Source organism: Rhinolophus sinicus, chromosome 16 (genome assembly GCF_057876585.1).
Source record: "Rhinolophus sinicus isolate RSI-liver-muscle chromosome 16, RSI-T2T, whole genome shotgun sequence".
In the NCBI taxonomy this organism is placed as follows: Eukaryota; Metazoa; Chordata; class Mammalia; order Chiroptera; family Rhinolophidae; genus Rhinolophus; species Rhinolophus sinicus.
Window position 1 is genome coordinate 128,303,398 of NC_142516.1, and position 26,666 is coordinate 128,330,063.

Consider the following 26,666-nt stretch of genomic DNA (forward strand, 5'->3'; position numbering starts at 1 on the left):
GATAATTTGTACACCAGAAGGTCCCATTCTCTACCACCATTATTGCTCTTGCACCATATATATTTCTCTTTATTATACCTCTTTCGTTTTCTTTTTCTTCCCCTTCCTCTGCTTCCTCCTCCTCCTCACTCTCTCAATCTCAAACATTCATCACACACACACACACACACACACACACACACACACACACAACCTTCACTACCTAAAATTAACCATCCTCTGGATCTGGTGTCAAGCCTGAGTCACCACCCCAGACTCCCTTTTCTAGAACAGTGAGTCCCTTTCTCAGGGGCGCTGGTGTCGTCAGACAGATGCCTCAGTTGGGGTTTCTGCAGTTCACCAGAAATGTTCCAATAAGGTTAAACCTCAAAAGAGGTCCATGAATCTAATATAAGAAGCAATCAGATAAATCCAAATTATGGAATATTCTACAAGACAAATAGTCTTGACTCTTCAAACATGTCAGTGTCACAGAAGACCCAAACAAAGCAAGGTAAAACAAAAGAATCCTTCCAAATTGAAAGAGATTAAAGATATATATAAAATAAATGCAATGTGTGATCCTCAATTGAATCTTGGATTGGAAAGAAAAAAGAAACAGCTACAACAACTCAACTGGTGCAATTGGGAAACCATGAAAATGGGCTATGTATTTAACAATATTATTGTATCGTTTGATTTCATGGTGTGATCATGGTATTGAAGAATGCCCTACATAGAAGAAAGAGGAGTGAAGTGTCTCAATGTCTGCAACTTATTTCCAAATGGCAAAAAAAAATGAAAAGAAAAAAACATAAAGCAAATGTGATAAAATATCATCCATTGATGAACCTAACTGGAGAATAATTAAGTGTCGCTTATATTACTTTTACAACTTTTTTGCAGTTCTAAAACTTTTTCAAAATAAGATGTGTGGGTAAACACGTCCTATATGATGAGAAGGAAAGGTCTCTAAGTCTCTGTAATCTTGTTCTCAAGAGTCTCAAGGCACCTATTCTACTCAAATTTCTACTTCCCATGATAGGTTTTTTATTTTTCCATAAATAAGGTGTATGGTGAAGGCAAAAAAATTCCTCCCTTGCACCAGAACAAAAAGAACCCAATAGCCTTACATTGATTGCCATATGGAAAGGGATTGCTCGAGAGGTTCTGGCGAAAACAGATCTCCACCCAGGAGACTTGGAGACTGGAAGAAGTTACTAGCAAATCTTCTCTCAATTTAACAAAAAACTGTAAAATTTCACCCCACCATGGTTAAATTGAGGGTTTTTATTATTATTATTATCATTGCCATTATTATTACAAAAGCGGGGGGTGGGGGGAACTATCTACCTCAAATGGTTATTTAGACAACTAAGTGCCATTACATATAACGGACTCTAGCACAGCCCACCCTTAATAAATGTTAGTAACCTTTTCCTTATGGGAGAACACCAGGCTCAGACTATTTTGGAGCACAGTGCTGCGGAAACACCCTGTTATCCCCTCTGTCTCCTAACGCTAGGGTAACCACACCACAGTTTATGTCTATTGTCCTGGTTTAATAATAGCGCCCCCTTTCACTTTGCACAAGAAATTTTATTGTCACAGTGTTTCCAGAAAACATATCCTGCTAAAAATCACAGACAGCGGCATCATCTTTCTGAATAAAGATTACCAAAATGTGTTTTCAAGGGCATCCCTAGGGCTGCTGCAAAAATAAACAAACAAACAAACAAACACAGAGGGGGCATCAAGTTTCATTTTCATTGTTTCTGCTTCATCACCTCCAGGCTAACTGAGTTGGGATTTTAGATCATGAAAACAGGAAGCAGAGGACATCAGTGATTTACTTTGCTACTTAAAGATGCTCATCCAAGCGACCTGCGTTCTCTCAGACAAGCAGATAATATTATTTCAGTGGTGAAATGAGTCTTCTTATTAATGGTGTGTAAACTATATATATGATGGCTGAATGCAGCTTGTAAGATAAAACGTTTTCAAGCACTGTGACTTAGTAAATATTGACTCGTCCCAGCCCCTGCACTTAAGGTGAACAGATATCGTTTAGCCAAAGAAGAATGGCTTGCCGGGGGCTCACCATCATTATTGCCATTCCCCAAGTTAGACTTCTGATTCTTGCCTGAAATTACCTAATGTTGAAAGAAGAAATGTCTCTCCTTCTGGGGACATGAATAAAACAATGGAGTAAAGAACGAAAAGAACAGAGAGGATTTGCCAACTTACTTTAAATTTGAATGCTTAGTAGTTTTAAAACAACTTGTCAATATAGCATATTTAATACACTATCAATATAACACATTTATATTGCATTTCATGTTTCTAATAGAGTGGTAGGGATTCCGGAGGTAAATTCCATATCATGGGGCCCGTACAAAATAGAGAAACAAAAGCTTCCTGGAAGTGGTTTATATTTTGCTAAAGCATTTCCATCTTCATTCCCCTACTAGAATTACAATGTAAGCTCTATGGTGGCAGGGGTTTTGTCAGTCCCACTCACTGCTGTATCCCCGTGGCCCAGAATAATTCCTGGGACATAGTAAGTGCTCAATAAAATTTGTTTAATATATTAATAAATCCCAGGCAGCTTGATATTCTAAGTGACCCAAATAACGATAATTTCCTTGATATATTTTTAAAATATGTTTCTTGTTCCTTAATACTTTGTTTCCTAATTTAAAAACCAAAAGCCTTTCCTTCATCAAAAGCTGATTACCTTTTATCTTATCCCAATTTTCAAATAATCAATAATTTTTAAAATCTCCCATTGGAAGTTCTTTTTTATTTATGCAATATATTTTTAAAAATTGCTCTCTCTCTAGTATGTAACTCGATCTTTCTTCTACTTAGCATTATAAAAACAAACTAAAAACACCCTTACATGTCATCATCTCTGTTTTCACTCAATGTCAAAAGTAACATTTGTTAATTATCACCACCAATATAATCAGGAAAGTCTCTAAATATCAGGAAGTTGTCAAGCTCAAAGTGGTGGAAATTCATTTTCCAAAATTTTGATTTTCACTTGAAAGCTGAAATTTTATCATTGGCAACAAATTCTATCAGTTCTCTTCAAGTGTCAGGTTCTCTTTGTTTACACGAAGATATAATAACTGACCAAAAAAAATATTTTATTTGCTACATGATCACAGGTCAAAGTTGCCTCCATGTTCAGGTGAAGAAGTGAAGACTACTGACTAGCGTTAGCAATTTTTTCTTCAACATTTCTGCAAAGCTTTCTGTCCACCCTTTCAAATCACCTTGAAAATCAGTCTTAAAGAACAACCCAAGTAAAACATACTGAAGTGCTACACAGAATGTTGCATTGCATAAGTGCTTCACAGCCATGAATCATTCTTCACAACAGCCCTGTAAGGTAGGATGCTTTCTTAATCATATTGCAAAAATGGACACAGTGAGGTAAAGAGAAAAGTGTGCTATGATGGGATCAACACAGATAAAATGTACTGCGGGGCCTTATACGGAACTCAAAAAGCATAGCTCCCATTTTGCAGGTAAGAATCTTGCTTCAGTGGGGACACAGCTCTCACTCCATGACAGCAATTGTCAGAGTCAAGATGGCATTATCTTATTAACAAAATATCTCTAGTGCAGAAGATGCATATGCTAAGTGAAAAAAGAGTCTCAAATTTCTGGGTACTCAGATCCCAGAGAACATTCAATGTATTTTCTTTGAAAGAAACCTCATTTTCAATCCCGTGGAACTCCCACTCCACCATCCTCTTCCCCTACAAAATTTTAAAACACATTAAGCGATAGTTATTTTATTTCGCTAAATTTCTTCAGGACTACATATGTTAAAAGTGTTTACAAGACAGCTGGAACCATGAAAGGATGCTCAACATCACTAACCATCAGAGAAATGCAAATAAAAACCACAATGAGATATCACCTCACCCCAGTCAGAATGGCTATCATCAACAAGACAAATAGTAACAAGTGTTGGAGAGGCTGTGGAGAAAAAGGAACCCTCATACACTGTTGGTGGGAATGCAGACTGGTGCAGCCGTTATGGAAGGCAGTGTGGAGGTTCCTCAAAAAATTAAAAATAGAATTACCATATGACCCAGCAATCCCTCTCCTGGATATCTACCAAAAAAATCTGAAAACAATTATCCATAAAGACATATGTGCTCCAATGTTCATTGCAGTTTTATTTACGGTGGCCAAGACATGGAAACAACCAAAGTGTCCTTTGATAGATGAATGGATAAAGAAGTTGTGGTATATATACACAATGGAATACTATTCTTCCATAAGAAAAGATGAAATAGTACTATTTGCGACAACATGGATGGATCTTGAGATTATTATGCTAAGTGAAATAAGTCAGAGAGAAAAAGTAGAGAAACATATTTCACTGACATTTGGTATATAAAACTGAAAGCAACAAAGGAGCAAGACAAACAAATAAAGAAACAAAAATTCATAGACACAGACAATAGTTCAGTGGTTACCAGAGGGGAGGGGAGGACGGGGGTGGTAGAAGATGGTAAAGGGGATCAAATATATGGTGATGGAAGGAGAACTGACTCTACGTGGTGAACACACAATGTGATCTGTAGATGACGCATTACTGAATTGTACACCTGAAATCTATGTAACTTGACTAACAACTGTCACCGCAATAAACTTTTTTTTTTAAGTGTTTACAGAGAATTTTACCTATGGACTCTTGGTGAAGAACCAAAGTAGAACAAAACCACATGAAATTTTTTCATGGAGGAGAAGTTTAAGACATACTCCTACATGGCAGCATATAAGCACTGGGTATTTGCTCAAGACAATTATGTAGAAGAACTGGAGCTACCTGATAATATCTCACCAGAGCCATAAATCATATCTTGGGCTTTCTTTTAAGAGTACAACAATTAAAAAAAAAAAAAGAAACCCTCATTTAATATATATTTAATATACAATTTAAAATTTGGTCTTTAATGAACAATTCCCCTTGCAATCCTTTCTCTTTTAATATTATCAGATAAAATGGCAGAACGATAAATTCCTTTCCATCTCCAATAATACCCAATAAATATACTTCTTCCTCCAAAGAAGAGTGTGCTTCCCTTGAAAAACATACAGTGGCTCTGGAATCGTTTGTTACTGTTTAATAAAAACACCTACAAAATTAAACTTTGTAAATTATGATAAACAATTAAAGAATGTTACACAGAGAAGAACTCTTTAAAGACCAGCCTCATCACTTCTTGTTAGGTACAAAAACTAAGGCCAGGGAGGTTAAGATTTGTACAAAATCATAGTTAACGGCAGAACTCGGATTGAGACAGAACTCAGTCATAGAGCAAAAATAATATGGCCCTTCTTGCTTCTAAATGAATGTACTGGTTGCGGTCCTCATTTCTCTGGCCCAGCCACACAGAGCTCCTTCAGAAAGAGATTGTCCCTGACAGGCACAGAGAGCATGGGATACATGGGAGCTGGTGCTGCAGGAGCTCACGTAAGTTTCCTCCTTATGCCACATCAGGGACATGAAGATCAGGGCCCCTTCCTGTCCTCTGCAGCTTACACCTCTCGTTGGTAAAGAATGCCAACGCCATGACCTATCCGGTGGCACCAGGCTTTAGTATCATCCAGAAGCCTCTCTACCCTCAAATGGAAAGAAAATGTGAGCCAGTGTTTTCTCCTTGTCTCTTGTGGAGCTCCAGCAGATGCCCCAGACAAAACAGCTAAACCTTGTCTGTGACAGGATCAGAAATGACAGGAAATGCTCACAACCTGTGGGACTGCCCACCACTACAGGATGTACATCATCCTAAGAAAAAACAAATCAGCTTCAATGCAAGTGGAGTTCCTTGGGGCATTCACTGCCATTCTCACGTTGATCACAATGTATCGCTGTCCAGACCCAAACATATGATTATTATTCTGCTTAGCAATACAAGGGACAATGGGAATATCTCACTGATCAAAACACACAAGGAGGAGGCACGTCTTCACAAGACATTCCACTCTGGGGGTGGGAGGGGGACTGAGGGAGGATACACAGCAAAATAAAAATAAGAAAGGTTAGAGAGGTGGCGAGAGAGTGGAGAAGGTAGAGTCAGGCCTGTGTGCTTCTGACTTAAAGAGTAGACAGCAGGTAAACTTCACACAGCTTTTATTACTAATTTACATCCCTGGAAACCAACAACAGATGAACTCTCTCATTGCTCAGTTCTAATACATTTCATGTTCATGCTCAGCATCAGGACACTGGGTTTGCCAAATACCAATAAACCGCACATAGTGAGGTGAGTATCAAGAACCCACAGCTACACCGTGTGCCTCCCTTGCAGCCAGGAAAGAACTCTACGTTAGGTGAGTTTCCACAAGAGGCAGCAGGCGCATGGGTGCAGACATGCAAACTGAAGGTGACCAGTGTCCGTGAGAAATGCAGTATTCCCCCATTATCCACGGAGGATACGTTCCAAGACCGCCAGTGAATACCTGAAACCACGGAGAGTACCAAACCCTATATATGCTATGCTTTTTCCTATACATACAGACTTATGATAAAGTTTAATTTATAAAGTAGGCACAGTAAGAGATTAACAACAATAACTGATAACAAAACACGACACTTATAACAATATACTGCAATACAAGGTATGTGAATGTGGTCTCTCTCTCAAAATATCTTATTGTACTCTACTCACCCTTCTTGTGACGTGAGATGATAAAATGTTGAGAACTTTCACCTTTTCACTTAAAGGAAGCACTTCACGGCTTCTCTTGGGCATGTCCGAATTGGCGGCATCACTACTCTTGCACTTTGGAGCCATTAGTAAGTAAAATAACAGTGACTTGAACACAAACACAATGATACCAGGACAGCCGATCCGATAACCCCGGCGGCTACAGCGTGGCTAACAAGCGGGGAGGGTCCACAGCGTGGAGACGCTGGGTAAAGGGATGAGTCACGTCCTGGATGGGACGGAGCAGCACTCGCGAGATTTCATCACACTAAGAACGGCGCGCAATTTAAAACTTATGCATTGTTTATTTCTGGATTTCCCATTTAATATTTTCACACTGCTGTTGACTGTAACTTCAACCATGGAAAGCAAAACCCCATATCAGGGGAAACTACTGTATTTACTTTTTTTGTGTAAAAAATATAGAGGTGACCCCTCAGGGTGATTCATATCTATTTTTTCATAAGGCTCATTATGAGTACTGCAGCAATTCTTATCCTAAAGGATAGTCCACAGAGTAGCTATTCTATTCAAATATTAAGGCAACCTAGAAAATAAACCTCCAGAAGTCTCTCGTCTATATCATTCTGATACTTTTTGAAATTAGTGCTTAAATACTAGGGCCCAAAACTCTTGAGCTGAAAAGTTTTGATTCCTATCAACCAGCCACCTTAGTGCCTGGGCTTCTTTCTTGGACTGTTCGAAGCTGGGTATCCACATCCCTCGCAGAGACCTCCAACGTGGAGGCAGAGATGAGAAAGCAAACACTGTAGGCTCCGGGCAACTCAGGTGAGTAACTTCTGCCTTCCATCTTTTGGGTGGTAAGCCCTGAATTGAAAGAAGGAGAAAAAATAATTAAAAATATGTCATATATAAGGAAGCACAAGTCCCATGGTCCTCGCAATAACAGAACCCAGCACATACTTTCCCTAAAGCAAATATCTTCACTCCGTAATCCCAATAGTTATATTGTTGAATATTTGAAGGAGATAGAAAATATCTAACATTTATTGAGAATATTCTGTGTACTACACATTTTGCTAGGCAATTACCACAGATTGTCTTATTTAATTCTAATGGCAAACATATTACATAGATACTACCAACCCATTTCACAGAGGTGAGAACTAAGGCTCCAAAAAGTTACACAAATTGTTCCAAACAGTATACCTAAAATTGAACCTCGTTCTCTCCAGATTCTAAAGCTTGCCCCCTTCCCCTTGTTATTTGTTTGGTGATTTATTTATTTCCTTTGCCTTTATATCTCACTGCCACTATCCTCCTCCCTAAACGTGTTAGTGAATTTAATACAGTTCTTTGTATGTCTTTTTAGAAAATGTGTTTTCATTTTCTGGGCATTTATTTTTCATTTACTTATGTGTTATTACATTATATATCTCATTCTGTTTGTTACTTTCTCACCAAACATTGTTTTACATGTATTCAGCTAATCTAATCCCTTGTTTTTAATGTATTTCTACTGCACTCAGCTGTCCCCTAACCAAGATGTCTGCACAAAACAGTAATACCTGACATTTGCATGAGACCTTCCAGCTTTCAAAATCCTTGTACATGGACTTGTACTATAATGACCTTGGTCCAAGCCCTATATTGGTTTATTTCCATGGTTTCCTAACTAGTCTTCCTGATTTCACCCTTGATCTACTGCTGGCTAAACTCTGCAACTATCTGCAATGCAAAATAAAGTCAAAAGTCCTTACAATGGCCTATAAGACCCTTTCAGGATCTGGCCCTCTGATAATCTTCTAAGAGAGGGAGGAAGGGAGAGAGAAAGGAAAGAAACACGAAAGAGAGGAAACAAGAGAGGAAGACAGACAAACTCCAGAATAGCAGATAGAACACACCACCTAACTTCATTCCCTCCTGAAACACCATTAAAATGAGAGTAAAAGAATTATTCTAAAAAGATATTAACCTGTAAAAACTAAGAGAATGGAAGAAGGTGGAAGAGTAATAAAATGTTTGAGGCTGGAAGGCAGATGGAAAAGTAGTAAATCACTTAACAGATTTAAAAAAAAAAAAATGCATCATTGGCAGCAGTAGGATGAGCTGGAAGCAGTCTATTTTACATTGCAGAGCCCTAAAGGTTCAGAAGGCACAGGATATTCCTGGAAATAGGAAAAAGGGCAATAAATTAAGAAGAGCTCATAGAAAGTCTGCTTATGAAGCAGTCAGATACTGAGTCCTTCCTCTTCTCCTCATGACCAGGTGTCTTCTTTCCCTTACACAACAAAAGACTAGAGGTTTATTCCCTGGAGAAATAAATCACAAGATCTTTGACCTGGAGAACAAAGTTGAGGGCAGCGGTGTGGTACTATAAACAGAAGGATTCAGTGAGCATATAAATATCAGATACTGCGACCCTTTTGCTTTTTCCTATAATCCATTCCCACAGAGCTGGTAGCCAGGCCTCACAATCCAGGCAGGAAAATGGACTGTCCTTTTGGGGGGAATGTGATACGTTCAGGAGGACATAACTCAGATATTCTCCAAGGAAATCACCTAGCCAGATCACCCTACAATGACGCTCACAGCCAGTATGACCCACTCATACTTAAAACTCCCAATCAAACCGCCTAATATGAACAGGATACCAAGATTACAAATCATCTGAGAAAACTTACTAACATAAGAAACAGAAATAAGGCAAGAAGAAAATTTTAGAAAAATTAAAAGAGAGAGAAAGAGACAGAGGAGATTAGATCAATGAGTAAAAGAATCAAATACTAGAAAAGAAAACATTAAGGAATAAAAAGAAATGAAATCTTAGAAATTAGATATATAAGAGCATATATAAAACAATTAATAGAAGGGTTAAAGACAAAGTTGAGATACACTCCATGAATTAAAAGATAAAGAAGTGGGGAAAGCATTTGAATATTGAAACACTTGGAGTGGTTCTTTAACATTAGGAACAATATACAAATATTAGAAGTTCCAGAAGAGAGGGAAGGAAAGAAATACAGACGGTGCCAAAAAAAAGGTATACACATTTTAAGAAAGGAAAAAAACTGTATTAAAATTACGCTGATGGTAACCACTTTGAGCACCTCTTGTAATTGCAGAAGTCAAACGTGACTTGTATTCATCTTTTGTTATCAGTATATATTGAGTATTACAATTTTAATACAGTGTTTTCCTTTCTTAAAATGTGTACACATTTTTTGGCACCCTCCATATATAAGGAAATAAGTTTATAAAGTTATGAATTTTCCCCAAATTAAAGGATCTCAGCTCCAGATAAATAGGGTCTACTGAGAGCTCAGCGTGATGCAAACAGTCTCTTGACAAAGTACATTTTCATGAAATTTCAGAACACAGGGAAGAAGAAAGAGATTCTACAACCTCCCTAAGAGGAAAAGTCCAATTCTGAGGATCAGAAGTTAGGATGGTTTTGTATTTCTTGACAGTAACATTGGAAGTTAAAAAGCAATGGTGAGATTCACCGATGACGGTTAACATTAGTGAGTAAAATTTTAAGGAGAAAAAGGATATTTGCATAGCCTCAAAATATCTCCCTCCCCAAATATTTGTTAATTATTGTGGTGGTTTTTAACATATGTTCATAAAGGTTTTGGTATTCCTCCCTTAATGAGGTGAAGCTTAATTCCTTTCCCTTTGAGGGTGAGCTGGACTTAGCGACTCAGTTAGTGGAAATGGAAAATTAGTAACCTCACAGTGGAAAAACCTAGCAGATACCAGGAAGTGATCAAAGTTAACAGCACCAGTAACATGTCATGTTGATACCATGCAACCCTTGGTATGATGGGAAGAGAAGGGCCCTTTCACCTCTTAACATGAGAAAACATCAGACAAACCCTATGGAGAGACATTGTACAAAATACTAACTAGCACTCTTCACAAGTGTCAAAGTTATTAAAAATAAGGAAAGAATGAACAATCGTCACAGACTGGAGACTACGGAGACATGATGACTCACTACAATCCAGTATCTATCCTGGATTTGATTCTGGAAGAGACAAAAGATATCAGTGGAAAAGTTGGTGAAATATGACTAAAGTCTGTAGTTCAGTTAAAAGTAGTGTACCAATATTAATTTCTTAGTGTTGACAAATGTACCATAGTTAAGAAAATGTTAATATTAGGGGAAGCCAGGTGCATATTAAGAAAATGTTAATATTAGGGGAAGCCAGGCACTCTATACTATATGTGTAACTCTTCTTTCTAAAATCATTTCAAAATTAAAAGTTTTTTTAAAGGGCAATGGCAAAATGCTTTCAAAATTCTGAGAAAACCTGATTCCATTTTAATAGTTTATACTCAGCTAAACTATTGCTTAAATGTTAGAGGAGAAGGAAGACATTTCAGATATCCCCCGTACACCCTTCTCAGAAAGCTATGAGGGTATGATAAACCAAAACCAAAGAGCAAACTAAGAATAAGGGAGAAAAGCATACAGGAAACAGAGATGTCAAACAAGAGACAAAGACAAAAAAGGAAATTCCCAAAATGCTGGGGGAGATGCTCTACACTAAATGTAGAGGCAGCCAGTACACACTGGAGTAGGTCAGAACACTCTGTGAGAGATTTCTTCGACAAGATGAAATTAATTGGATGCCTGGTATATTTGAACATCTTCAAAGGAGCTTTAAACAATCAACAAGGATTGAATTAGTGATAAGTACATAGAGAAATAATCAAACAAGACAATTATTAACCAGAGGGAAACAAAAAGCTGTACAAGCAAGGGAAACAAATGATAATATACTACAAGGTTCATCTCTGAATAAGAGTTACATAGTCATTATCACATAAACACTGGATATTTTAAAAAATTAGTATATAAACATGTTATTTAGAAACACTGAGTAAATACCAAAATAATTAGCTAATTATGGTAAATGGTTGCTTCTGTGAAGGGGGAAAAGGGAAAAGTAAAAGACTACTTGTTTTTTATGCTTTATGTTTTTATAATTTAAGTATAGTTGGTATACAATATTAGATTAGTACCAAGTGTACAATGTATGATTAGAGATTTATATACTTTACAATGTGATAACGTTAAATCTGGTAATCATCTTGTCTTTTGAAAAAGGACAAAGTTGCAAGATTGACACGACCTCATTTCAAGAATTATTATAGAGCTACAGTACTCATATACAGATATATTGATCAGTCCATACATATTGGCCAATTGATATTTGAAAAAGAAGCCAAGGTAATTCAATCAGGAAAGAATAATCTTTCCAACAAATGGAACAGATGTAATTGGATATCAAAGTAAACAAACCTCAATTCTTACATCATACTATATTCCAAAAATTAACTCTAAGTGGATTATAGGCCTAAATGTGAAAGTTAAAACTACAAAATTTCTAGAAGAAAACAGAAGCAAATCGTAGGGACCTTGGATTACACAAAGATTTTTAAACAAAACACGAAAAGCATGAACTATAAAAGAAAATATTGACGAACTGGACTCCATCAAAATTAAAAACGTTACACTTCAAGACACTGCTAAGAAAATGAAAAGAAAACCCACAGACTGGAAGAATACTTTCATTAACACAATTGACAAATGACTCATATTAAAAATACATAAAGAATTCTTACAACTCAAGATTAACAAGACAACCCGATTTTCAAAAAAGGAGCAAAGGATTTAAAGAGACACTTCACCAAATAAGATATTGATGGCAAATAAGCCATTAATAGATACCCAACATCATTAGTTACTAGAGAAATATAAACTAAACCACTATGAGATACCACTGCACAGCCTAACTGTTAATGAATGGAACTCTCATACAATGCTGGTGGGAATATAAGATAGAACAACTTCGGAAAACAGTGGTAGTTTCTCAAAACATTAAACATACATCTACTATATGACTAAGCCATTCAACTCCCACAAATTTACAGACAAGAAATGAAAGCATATGTCCATACAGAGACTTGTACATAAATGCACATAGCAGCCTTATTTGTAACAGCCAGAAAATGGAAACAACTCAAATATCCATCAACAGGTGGTTGGATAAGCAAATTTTGGTACGTCCAAACTTCAGCAATAAAAAGAAATGGACTACTGATATATGTATCAACATCATGGATGAATGTCAATATTATCATGCAGAGTGAAAGAAGCCAGACACAAAGGAATACACACTACCTGATTCCATTTATATAAAATTCTAGAAAACTGCCTAAGCTTCTTTGTCAAAAGTGACAAAAAGCAGATGGATGCATGAGGAAAGTGGTGGAGAGAAGATGGATTACAAAGTGACATGAAGAAACTTTGGAGGGATGATAGAAATGTTTGTCATCTTGACTGTGGTGATAATTTCACAGATGCATGCATGTGTCAACATTAATCAAATTGTATACTTTAAATATATGCAGTTTATTGTATGTCAATTATACCTCAATAAAGCTATTATTTTTAGAAGTTTACCCCAATTCCATGCAGTTATATTTCTGATGATTATATGTTGTCTCCCCTATTTTAGCCTCTGAGGACAGGGGCATTTATCAACAAATATTCTTTAACTGGTTAAAATTAACTCATCAATACTGAAAGACCTTCACCTACATAAATAAAGCAAACAACACTGAGAATAAGCCTACATAGATTCACTAGGTGTGGAGGACAGACTCAAAATGGCCCCCATGATTCTGCCTCCTGGTGTTCATGCCCTGTGTGATCTTCTACCCTTGAGTGTAGGTGTCACTTGTCACTTGCTTCTAACCAACAGAATATGGCAAAGATGGGAAGATGTATGTGATTATGTGCATGTGATTACATATTTAACACTGTAGCACTGGTCTTGCTGGAATCTCTCAGTCCCTGACTGGCTTTAAGAAAGTAAGCAGCTCTGTTGGGGAAGCCCACATGACAAGAAACTGGGGGTGGCCTCTTGAAGCTGAGGGCAGCTTCCAGCCTACAACTAGCCAAAAAATTGAAGCCCCCAGTCCTACAACCTCAAAAAACTGAATCTGCCAGCAAGTGTGTAAGCTCAGAAGCAGACCTGTCCCCATTAGAGCCTCCGGATGAGACTCCAGCCCTGACTGACACTGATTGCAGACTTCCAGGGCACCCAACTAAGCCATGACCAGAATCCTGACCTGCAGAAACTACGATATAACAAATATATGTTGTTTTAAGCCACTACATTTGTGGTAATATTGTTTACACAGCAACAGATAACTAACACACTAGGTTTGTATGTTTATGAGAAGGAGAAGAGGGGAGAAACAGAACAGAGAAAGGGGAAATGCGTTTGATATTCAATTAGTATTTTCTACATCTAAGTACAATGATTTAAACTTATTAGCAATTGCAAGATAAAAACTAATCAGAGAGGAAATCGAATTATTCAGCTTTTCTTTGGCTGAAAGACACAAAGTGAAGAAACTTGTATTTAGGTAGCTTATTTTAAGGCATGCCATATAAAAGCTGTAACTCATGTTGTAAAATAAATGCAAATGAAAACAACTGGTCTAATAGCCTTTAACCTATCAACTTTAACCTATCAAGGTATGTTTTGTTCTGCTTTTCAATAATGAGCACAGTAGCATTAGAGAATGGTAGTGAGTTCACTGAAATGTAAGCAAAGTCTTGTTATCATCTTCACTGACCACCTCTCTGGGAAGGATGAGAGCACAGTGGAGGAGAGCCTCATCTATGTTTCCTCAAAGACTCCAGAGAGAAGAACATTCAATTATACCACTTTCGGGCACTCGGAAATACAATCAATTAGCTGTTTCCATTGGAAACATGGGAATGTATGTATTCTATAGCTTTTTAAAAGCTATTTACCAATGTTGTTATACCCTCTTTTCCAGTCCCCAGTAATCATTCCAAAAAGGCTTCTGGGAAGTGCAGGAGTAGTTAGGGTTTGTGTGGTTCTTTCAGTTTTCTGTGAATATAATTTCCAAGCCTGGAAAGGACTGAAATGCAGAGCAGGCAAATCATCACCCTCAGAAGATCTGTTTTCTTCCTTGACATATTTTGAAAATAAATAATTGGTATAGTGTGTGGACAATTGATATGGTCTCTACTTTCTCATGTGTTTTTGCAGTTGTATGTGTATGTTGTTTTTTGCTGTAATGTGGCCCTATAAATTAGGTCACAAAGAAAGTCATTGGAAATCAGGCTGCATTCTCTAAGAAAAATGATGTAATACTTATTATTCCTGTTGCTGACCAAGACACTCAGCTTAAAATAACTGATTTTATGAGTAAACATTTTTTATATAAAACCAGATAAAAGAAGTTACAGTTTCATAATAATTAAAATTAGTAAAATAATGTTTCAATATTTTAAATTTAAACATATACATACTTAGTACATGAAAGCCTCATATAGTATACATACAATACATAAAAATAACTCCACACACTGTTTACACTTATGCTTGACCTGAAATTAATATGCTAGCTAAAATAAACATTGAAATATTTAACAAAAATTATTCGCCTTTGGAGAATTTAGATAAAACATGATGTCTATGTGGAAGTCAGGAAAGGGTAATGAGTGATAGCCAAGTGGTATATGTGAGCCATCTCATTTTTGTAAATTTTCAAAGGTATTTGAAACTAATCTTTCCTTTTCTCTCAATAAATTACCTTTTAAAAAATTCAGTTATATATAAAGTGGGACCTTTCCTGATATAAAAGAATAAAGTACGCCAATAAACAAATGTTAAAAGCATCTAGAAATTTGAAGATATTGCTAAGAAGTTCATTTATGATAATTTAAGAAAAGAAGTCTCTCAGGGATTCTCCCCATCATTTTTTAATATTCTCTATACATTAATCATCATGTGTTCATGCCTGGAAGAGAAAGAACAAGAACCAAAGAAAGAGAGAGGTTCATTGATAACGCATGTGAAATGCAAATAAGTTTTAAAGCAGCAGCCTGTGAAAGGGAGAACCCACAGCATGGATGGAAAGGTTAAAGCATTGAGTCAGAACCATGTGGATGAGTCAGAACTTGGACATTTTTTTATTTTGTTGGCCTTCTGCCTCCTTCTGCAGCCTCCGTACGTCACTGCCCAGCACCTGCAGCATGGCGTCCTCCAGAAGAAAGAATAAAGGAGAATTTAAGGCCTTCGGGGAAAAGGACATGACAGTAAACTTCATGGTGATCCTCAAAGGATAGTAATGAAACAGTCAGCCTTCCTGCAGAGCCTGGCCTCTCTGACAGGAATGAGGAGCAGGAATGAGTCAGCTGCAACAGAAGGCTGTGGAACAGCAGAGACCATCAAGATGGCTGTCCTAGCACCTCTCTGCCAAACCTAGATTCCCTTACCTTTTCCTGAAGCCTAATGTTATCCCACACCTTGTTGCACACCATGCACTCAAATGCATCGATGTAGTTGTCTTGGTTAATGTCCTGCACTCCCCACTTCCGCTCCCTGAGAGCTGTGAGGAGTCGCTGGTTAGAGATCTCACCCTTCAGCTTCCATTCTATGTAGGCCTCGTACAGTCTGTCATCATAATCCAGCTGTCTGATGTAACTGGCCAGTTCTCTAGGGTGAGAAAATTCTGATACGAGAATGGCACTTCTGTTACTGGGAAGCCAGTCTGTGATGCTGGGGGATCCATAGTACACAGGGATCACCCCCAGTTTCAGAGGTCTCCAGAATTTCTCAGTGATGTAGTCATCACAGACCGCATTCTCAAAAGCAAGGATAAACTTATACTGTGCAATGATCCTATAGAAGCCATCGGCATCCATGGAGTCTGGATTTTTCAGCTGCTGAGGGAGATCTTTGTTCCGTAAACACTCGCCGTAGGAATCGACCTCAATGTAAGTCATCAGCTCTTGAACATAGCTGTCCCTATCTGATGGTGGGTCACAGTCTGACTGCACATACACCAGTGGAGCAAGTCTTTTTCGAAGGCTGTTTTTGGACTGCAAGGGGACCAGGTATTGGTGTGACTTCAGGACTTCTATGCTCTCCAAGTACTGAGTGGTTAGTGGCAGGTGGGAATGCCGGCTGAATGTAGCAGTGTAGTTGAACAAGGTGATGACTGGCTTGTGAAAGAGCTTATAATTGTTTTTTGGAGATTCTTCGTGAAAAAGGGCCCAGTCGTGATGGGCTTTCCGAGGCAGAGGTAAGCTATCTATGTTGAAGTCAGTACCTAGGGGAAGAAAAGAAAATATTAGTCTGTCCAAACAATTTTGGTGTTTAAGTTTGAGTCCACATAGTAAGCTTAGAATACAGAGGAGTTTGAAGTTATAAATAAAAAGCACGTTACACTGTTTGCAAAAAGTGCCTGGCAGTCAGTCATGAAGTTTCACCCCAGAAACCGCTCCAGGGGACAATCACCAAGGAGAGGGAGCCTCTTTCTCATATAATGAAAGGGAAATGGGAGTAGTGTCTAGTCAGGTTCTACAGGGAGAATTTATTCCACTGCCTCCTGCAATTGGCTTTTCTTCCGGGAGGTGTTGCCTAAGAGAGGACACAAGAAATAAAGAGATAGACAGTTCTTAAAAAAGAAAAGAGCAAGAGGAAAGAAGCCCAAAAGGGAAAAGCAATCAGCTTGGCAGATTGATTAACTGAAAAAAGGTGAAATCATGCAAAAGTAGCCAGAACAAATATACAGGATAGATTTTTTTTAATCCAAATGATCGATTTCAACAAAGTGCAGTTAATCAATCTTAGTCAAAATGGTAGACAAGAGGCTTTTAAAAACGAAAGAGCTGATAATAGCACTATGTTACAGACCACTGCAGGACGGACATGAATTAACAAGCACATCGAGAAATAAAGAAGGCATAACAGGATTATAATTATAAGTGATTCTAGCTTCCACAGGATTAATTGGGAAGCCTTTGAAATATGATAATGTGCAGACAGAAGTGATGGATGTGGTAAGCGATTGTTTCCTGACTGCATGGGTGGAGACCCATTCAGGAAGAATTTATTTCTAGAACTGAAAAAGAAGAATTAAGAGAATATCACAATATATAATACACAATTTCTAAAGTGTTCCTGACACTGATGATTTTGTGGCCCCTGATTTGTATTTTTTAAATGTAAGAAAATAGAAAACAAAATCCATCTTCCAGCACCCACTGGGGAAAAAAAACACCAAAAAAAAAAATTGCTTCTAGCAGAATAAAACATATTCTCCAGTAGAATTCATAAAAATTAATAATTAATGACAGTGCACACTCTCTCAAATAAACATATACTCTTTGAAGTCAACAGTACATCAATGAGAAATCAATTAATCAAGAAAGGCTTTTAAAAAATTAAAGATCAAATAAGATTATGTTGGGGACATATACTAAGCACAGAGAAATTGCTGAAGAAAGTACTACTGTTTTGATAACAAGCTTTTATTCTCAATGATCAGGAATGAAAGACTAACATCTAAAAATGGTTATATGTTTGTTTCTTTGGCATTTGCTACTTTTGACTTTTAGCATCAAAAAGAATATTCATCCATACACCTGAAATACAATGGCATATAGAATTGGTCAGCAAAAGTTAAGAGAGAAACATGAGGACATAAAAGAGAAGAGAATCTTAGAAGAAAGGCGGCTTATTACATTGAAGTGGTTGCTGCTCAAAAAGGTTCTAGGCCGGTCAAGTGGCCAATGATGGGAATTGGAACCCAGAAACTTCAGTTAGAACATAAAGTTTCCACCAAAGGCACAACAGAGAATCAAGGCCATCTATCTAGGAGAGGAAGAACTATAGTCCAATCCATGGGAATCAGAGGCAAGGACCACACTGTAAGACTAGAGACTAGAGGAGATATGATTAAAACAAAAGTGTATCTAGAATTAACTCAGGGATCAGATCCGCTCATTGTTATGTGGCACATTTGTGATTCACAATGTGGCTCATCCTGGGTGCCACAGCAATGATCCAAAATGCAGGAGAGAGAAGCAGAAAGACACAAGGCCTGCCTCCAGTGCTTCAGTGAATGGAGAGGGCCTGGGTTTCATCTCTGCTTGTCTACATCAGTAAAGTACAGAAAAACTAAAAATGGTTGTGTCTAGACCTTTTCGAGGCCACTATCTAGTTCTGTCCAGTTTGTGCTGATAATAGAAATGGGACTTGAAACAGGTACTAGTTATAATGAGCCTTTTATTCATTACATAATAACTAGGAGATAAGGGCTAACAAGCTCATTACACCTTGAGCCAAGGTGCTATTGGAACCCTGATGGTGGAAGGACAGGGAGAAGGATATTGGGTCCCTCCTTCTGCAATCTGCAGTAGCAAAAGAGCCTGCAGAATCTAAGCAAGAAACATTTATTTATATGCCTGTGCTAAAAAGTAACACAGTGTTTTTTTTAATGAGAGTATGAGTTTCTCATACATCATCTGAATTTCGTTTAATTTATAGGAGTGAGGCTCTATATCTTTAATAGTGAGGGAATGCTTCTTTAATAGAGCAGAAAATTAAAGGGACCTAACTTTCCAGAAACATTTCCCATTATTTGCTGTCTTAAAATGTACTTCCTAGTTAAGTTCCCTAAGATACACACGCACAATACACAGATACACACACATATACACATTAAAATAGGTTTTCTATATTCTTACAAGTTAAAATCCTCTGGGGAAGATCTTTTTAATAATAAAAAGTCATTTTTTCCAGTGAGTTCCTCCCCTAAGCCTAGAGCTTCAGATGGTAAACACTCAAGAATATTGAAATTAGAACCATAACAAACATAGAATACTTCACTGAGGATATCATGGCCTACAATAAAAGTATTAAAAATTCTAAAAAGTATTAGATGTGGTTCAGGAAACGACTGAGTAATTTAGCTCTCTCCAATCCCAGGGCAATGCCTACTATAACAAGAATTGTAAGTGGAGTCTTCAAAGAAATAAAAATCAATTAACCTATGGTAAAGCAAAAAGAAAAAAAAAAAGTTACTAACTTGCTTGTGATTGGTTCACTAGTCATCTTCACTGGCTCTTCCATTTAACAACTTCAGATTCAAACTTTCTTTCTCTAGGTTATTTTGTGTTTACTGAATACTGACAAATTTATTCATTCCTTTAAATGACAGCTGACAAATAGATCTTAAGCACTAAAGTGCATTGTAAAGGAAATTGCAAGTTGGAATACAAGTGGAATAAAATTAATGCTGGCAAATGATGCCAGACTGCTGACCATGGAGATTAAACCTGAAACAGCAGATAAGCAGAAGAGCCACAATGTTTTATGATTCTCCTTTTCTTTTCTTTTCTTTTCTTTTCTGTGCTCCTTTTCTTCTCCAGGGGCACATATCTTCTTCTGTAGTTCCCACACAAACTGGTGAAAACAAACAGAAGAAGGCAATATGTGTTACGAATCCCACTCTACTAACAAACCTTGAGTCATGTGTCTGGAGCGACAAACCCCTGGTGAGGACGAGAATTTTCAGACCGGCTAATGGTAAAGAACAAGAAAGATCACAGGCCCTGCTACAATGTTGATTCTGTTGAACAACTCACTCTTGGCGCCCCTAAGTGCACCCACAAAAATGTTACCCAGCTTAAACCCAGTCCACTCGGGAAAATGTCATGCCTGAATTAGAAACAAAAAAAATGTTCCCATAAAATGTCCTCCAAATACAATTTCTGTTTTTAAAAAGAACCACTACCATAAAACTGTGTCCCATAAATGTGGTCCCAAAGAAAAATACCCCAATAGAGGGAACTAAAACTTTTGAGGAAAAACAGTTTATGTGAAGGGGCTATCTTATATATTACCATCTAACATTTGATAGTTCATTGCCACTTTTAAAGTCATTTTACACTAATTTTCTTGACTTACCCATACAACCCGATAAAGTCATTTATTTTCTCTAAGGTTCTGAGGGTTAACTAAAAATGTGGAAGAATGGTGTCAGTAGCTGCGTAGGCTCCTATTACCTCAGGCTAAATTCTAACCAATTTCATGCCACATATGTGCCCCTGAGGATAGCCTGGCCCTAGCCAATTCAGAGAGACTTTGGCAGGCCTCTTAAAATGCTCTCATACTAACTTCTAGACCTACGTTCTTTCCTTTTTCCCATCATCTCTCTTCATGAGTCCTTTCACCTGTCCCTTAATCAATTCTATGACACAGAGCCCCCTCAATTATACAAGTTATAGCCCTCTCTCCATTCTACATGTTCAATTAGGCATCTGTCCATTCAATCCCACAGCCTGGAAATGTCTTGAATCTTCTTACTGAGCCTTGTGTTACCGGCCAGTCAATAACTTTGCAGCCCCTTCCTAACAGTGCAGGGCCTGAGGCAAGAGTACAAATAGAGTCCCGTGCACCATATGCCTAAACATTTAAAGGCTATAAATCAATTTAACAAGCTGTTAAATGTTTTATCCTTCTACCTTAACATATATACATTCATGATTTTGTTTAAATGTGCAAAGCCACAGTTCACGCCAAATAGGGATAAAGTATTCAAAATTAACATTGTTTTCTGCCACAATTCATAATTCTCTCTGGGGGCTTGGCATGGGGTGAAAAGAGGAGAAGGGAGAGGATTCGCCCTCGCTGGCTGACTCACCCTCACCTAATCCCTCAGACCTCCCCTTGCGTTTATGTAGGACGACCACAGGTGAAACACCCATTTTCGGTGGAAGTTCACTCATGGCCTGGTCTGGGTCTTGCCCCTCCCGCCCCCATGCTCCAGGGGGCTCATGAGGCACCTGAGTGTGTTGTCTCTAAGGTTTCTCCTCAGCTGAAAGAGTCACCACCAGTCAATCTCTGCCCCCATCCCTGCCAGCATCAGCTCAAGTCCCTCAGAGGAACCTGTGGCTAGAGGGCCAGGTTCAAATTCTGAACTTTCAGATTCCTCAGTGCTCCATGCTAGAATGTAGTGGTGCCTGGCCCCGTTTTCCTTCTACCCCTGGCTCTGTCCCACACTGTGAGGGATGCTGTGTTCATGACATGGACACCTCAATCTTCAAGGTGAAGGTGCATCCTGACAGACTCCATCTCTGACCAAACTTCAGCCAGGCTCCTCTGAGCCGTCTTCTCATTATGCTTCAACTTTGGCCTGGCTGGCACCCTGCCCTTGGCCTGCAGAGGCCAGTTTCAGCAAAGAAAGTTGCTATGTTGGTTTAGCGACAATCCCCCCACCCTTGGTATCTGATCAAGTTCCTCATCCCCCACACTTGATGTCTAAGTCCTTGGCCTGCCTTTAGCAAGAATCCTCCTACCTTGATATCCTCTTAGTAATTTTCTATCCATTCTGCTTGTTGGCTATAAATCCCCAGCTGTCTTTGCTGTATTCAGCTGAGCTCAGGTCTATACTGAAGTTTCTGTCCTTTATTACAGTAGCTCAAATAAAATCTGTTTTGCCATTTTTAAGAAGTTTCCAGTGCAACATTTTTCTTTTATAGTTCATACCTTTGCAGTCACCCCTGGCCAACCTTCAAGCCCAGTTTGCCCTTCGGAGAATAAAACAAGGAAGTAACCAGTGCAGGCTCTGAACGTAGGCTCCACTTTGGCCTTGGTTGCAAGGAATTCTGGGGTCCTGGTACTTGGCGATTATGTTGTGTGGGGGCAGAGCGGGGGGAACATGTGACTGTGGCCCATGGACTCATAGCAGCTGGAGGAAGGCCAGAATAAACTCCCCTTGGCCAAATCTAAATGTTCCATTTTTCAAATTTAAGTTGCCACTCATCCTCCCCAAGCAATGGTTACTTGGCGACTAGAATTCTTGCTCTACGCGAAACAGGGATCTGGTTTAGGTACCTTTTGTGGTTTCTTCAACCAAGGGTACAAATTCAGAGATTTTGTATGTTACACTCTGTATGGTACAAGGCTGAGACCCTGTAAACATCATTTCTTAGGATCCCAGGCCACCTGGCTTGCAGTTAGGTCCTGCCAAGGGGAGCAGTGTAAGAAGTTAGAAGTCAGCGGGAGAGAAAGAATATCTTCCTAAAGCTTCTCACGTAGCAGAGAGAGCAGCAGCGCAGGGGACTGTGATCACACCAGCTGGAGTGGAGACAGGGGTCCTGTGGACAGTGGTGACAGCCACAGTGGCAGTGGCAGTGGCCTGGGAGTGCAGGCTCATGGCTTCCTGCTCACCTCCAACAGTGGAGCCTTGGAGACCAGCCATCCTGCATTTTGGGTAGTGATTTCCCCTGTGCTTCTCTGACCAGGGAGTGGTAGCGCTTTCCTGTTATTCATTTTACATAACCTTCCCCCTCCCCCTTTTCCTCCACTAGCCCTTCAACCCCTTTGTAATCAATTCCCATAATAAATTCCCACTGTTTGAAAAACCTGGAATAATTTGTTTTCCTATCAGACGATGATTAATACAGAAGCCCATTTCAAAAGCTTGGGATTGCAACTTATTCCAAGTTGTGTTGCAAGTTTTCTCTTGCTCTCTTGCTCCTTGATTCTTCTAAAAATATGATTTTTCTTCACAATTCTTCTGCCTTATTACCACCGTCCCAGATTCCTATTTTTCCCCTCAGAGAATCACCTTTCTGTTTATTTCTTTCAGTCCATCTGGTGAAAACGTGGAAGCAGAAAAAAAAAAATTCAAGTCTCCTATTTAAGAAGGAAAAATATAAACTCACAAAATGAGATTCCCTTTAAGAAAGGAACCATCAAATTACTTGAAACCAATAGCATATTCTTCATTCAGGTACTGTGTTACAAATTCCTTCTTTGAGCTGCTAATTAAAATATACAGAATACTGATGACCCAGGTAGGAACAAAGAATGTAGTGGAGGTGAAGGTCTTCAATAAAACTGTATTTGAGTACATTCTAAGTTTTATCACAAATTACAAATCCTCTCCACTGTGTGTCTTGACATTTAATGTAAAAAGAGATAAAGACTTTCTTGTTGCTAAAAGATTTTACCACAGGGCCTTTTACCCATCGGAAATGAAAACCTCTGTGGCCCAAAGATGTTAAAGCTTATAAAACAATGGGCAAAACAATTGTAGGAGACAGCAATAGTTCATAAATCACACCTATTGTTAATCACCTCAGCTGTAGCTAAACTCACAGTGACCTCTCTGAGTTTGTTCTCATTTCCTGCCTCGGATTAAATCATTTGTTTCATAAAGCTCAAACTCCCAGTGTTCAAGATAACTATTATAATTGCAACCTCCCTGCTACATCTGTCTGAATAAGCGTAACAGTATTTTAAAGTGCTTCTGACAGTGTCTAAATCTAAACACAAAAGGAAATTCAGTAAAAATTAGAAAAAGAGAGAATTAGATGCTGTGAAGACCAACAAGAAACCAGAGCAGGTGTAACAGCCTAAGGCACTGCCCTTCCCCCATGGTGACAGGAGCTAACTTCACCAAGGACTTGTTGGCAAAGCCGCTGCAGAGAGAGCTAAACTGTTCTGATCACATCCAACATAAAACTTTCGTGGCAAGGCTCCACAACCCTGGATTAGGGTTTGTGGTATCTCTCAAGGATTGTGAAGAATTTATTTTTCATTATTAAAAGACACTGTATCTCTACTGCAGCCAACATAACTGGAAACAAGAGACCCAACCACTAACTCCGAGAAGCACAGCCACTGAGAAAAAGCAAGGTTTTCCTGAGACCTACTACTTGGAAAGCATTAAGATAGGAACTCTGGGGCTTTAAAGATGAACAAAATAAACCCCAAGAATCTTATGATTATGAATGTAAATGTTAAACCATTAGCTGAAATTCAAAGTGGAATAACACTGATGCAAACAGCCCTGGCAGGACAAAGAAAGGAATCATTATTTCTGACGGGTCAAAGAGTTTGGGGCTGAATTTCTTATAATGCATATATTTAAAAAAAAAAAAAAAAAAAAACAAGGAATTGAAGAAAATAAATACGACCCAATTATTAACTCAGGGCAAACAAGCAAAGTAATCAGTGTACTATCTGGTTCATCTACGAATATCACTCACATAGACATAATAATGGAGAGTGAATATTGATCTACAAATATGATAATAGAAGTAGAAGGCAGGGATACAAGAAGGGTTAGTGTGTGTGTTGAACAGGATAGGGTAAAAGAGTAAATCCTCATCTTTCAAGATTGAGTCAATAAATAATGCCTAAATACTGAAAAATCATGAAATAGTAATATCACCATGTTTCTTAGAGATCTGGTGATAACAACCAAGAGTCAGACAAAAGTCCTGCAACTCAGGAGATAACTATTTGCTATTTAAGCTTGGAGTGTGTATATCTTTGATACAAATAAAAATAAAGTGAACAAAACACTATATAAGAAAAGTCTGTCTCTCCTCCATACACCAGAAACCCAGGTCCCTCTCCTCTGTTAACAATTTCTTGCACATTCTGCATTTTTTTAAAAAGTGAATGGAAGGACCAAAAGAACAAAGGAAGGAAGAATGGAAAGGAGGGAAGGAGGGAGGGAGAGAAGGAAGGAGGGAGGGAGGGAAAGAAGGGTAGAAGGAAGGAAGGGAGGGAGAAAATCACATTTAACTGAACCTAGGAAAAATAAATTATAAGATGTACCATTATTTTTTTGTGTCACCACAAAAGAGTATTTCCAATTAAACTATTATATAATGCTTCTTAAACTTAGACTGTTGATTTATACTTATTGAAATCTTTTAGATTTGCGTATAGATTTTTATCATTTATCTCTTGTGAATACTTATAAAAAATATAAGTTAAATTGGTTAAAGTATCTAAAATGTCTTCACATTTAGAGTCCAACTCTTCTGCATCAGTTTTGAATCTTTGGTGTCTGTGTTTTTGAACACAGTATTTTGCTCTGTGCCACTGAGACTGTTAGCCATCATCAGCTGACCACGTGGAGAAGTGACAGAGTAGAAGGATGTCTTCAGTGACCCACTGAACTGCTGAACAAAACAGGTCTACCTCCCTCAGTCTTCTGGCTGATTTAATAAATAAATGCCCAGATTACTAAGCCACTTTTGGTAAGGATTTTAATACTGGCAGCCTAATGCATTTGAATGGTAATAGCATTAGTTTGTGGCCTAAAGTTTAGGAAGTCTCTATGTTGCTGTATTGGACAGCAGTGTTTTAGATGAGATCTTTCCTGCTCATTTTCTAAAACAGGCTAAATTGCTACTGCCAATGGACCTCTAGGAAGTGACTGCTTCCTAGAAGAGCTTTCCAAATTGCCCAACTCCTTATATTGGTTGTTCCCTATTTGTTATCTTGAGGCTTTCAGTATGGATTAGAACTATGGTGTTTTTCGTACTCAACTGCAATTACATGTGCACCTGTCTGTTACCACAGACAGAAAAAATAGGGCGGGGGGAAAGAGGAGTGAGGAAAGGAAGGAGAAGGTGAGGGGAGATAAAGGAAGGAAGAGACGAGGTCATTCTTAAGAAGAGGTGCAGCTACCAGACCAGCCAGAACTAGATTTCCGTGGTTGAGAGCAGACCCAGGAGACATCTTGTCACTCAAGGTAAACTTTAGCTAATAGTGATGGATTATAATATTATTAGCATTATGGCCAGGGAAAATCTTCACCCCCTGTGCCGCCATGACAGTTCCAACAGAAGCCAAAAATGACAAAATCCCTCCTCCCTACGGGAAGGGGTGGTCAACAAGGACCCGCCTGGGAACGCCTATACCACCACCCCTGCATATGGAATACTGTGTGCCCTCGTTGGAATAAATTCCTAAGGCCCTTTGTTCTTCGGAGTGGTTGCTCTTCTGGCCTGCCAGCTCCCACAATCTTGGTAGTGTAGTATCCTATTTCTTTTAATAAATTCACTGCTTGCTTGGCTTATTCAGTGCATTCTTGAATTCTTTCCTGTGGCTTAAACCAAGAACCAGTTATTCAACAACACGTCTAATGTCCCCACCGTACAGGAAGCCCTCTGAGGACTCACATCTTGTGAATCTTTGCTTGCAGAACCTAACATAGTGCCTGGTATACAGTAGATACTCAAAGATATTTGGAGAATAAACAAATGCATTTTTGGATCTTATTTTGCAGAAGTCAGGCCTTAGTTTATTTTGGCGATAAGAAGTAAAGAGAGAG

General features: G+C 38.4%; 1 protein-coding gene across 3 annotated transcripts in view; it reads right to left on the minus strand.

The window, feature by feature from the left end:
- Nucleotides 1-7,001: 7,001 nt before the first annotated feature.
- POFUT3 (protein O-fucosyltransferase 3) overlaps nucleotides 7,002-26,666 on the minus strand; it is an 81,728-nt gene continuing 62,063 nt past the window's right edge. For 2 of the 3 annotated variants that reach the window (XM_019743190.3, XM_019743189.3), the window contains exons 4-5: nucleotides 16,012-16,847; nucleotides 7,002-7,544 (exon numbers count right to left, since the gene is read on the minus strand). In XM_019743190.3, the coding sequence (XP_019598749.3) occupies nucleotides 7,320-7,544; nucleotides 16,012-16,847 (1,061 nt within the window). In that variant the 3' untranslated portion in view covers nucleotides 7,002-7,319. The remainder of the gene's footprint in view (nucleotides 7,545-16,011; nucleotides 16,848-26,666) is intronic. The other variant, XM_074329676.2, reaches the window with a different exon arrangement.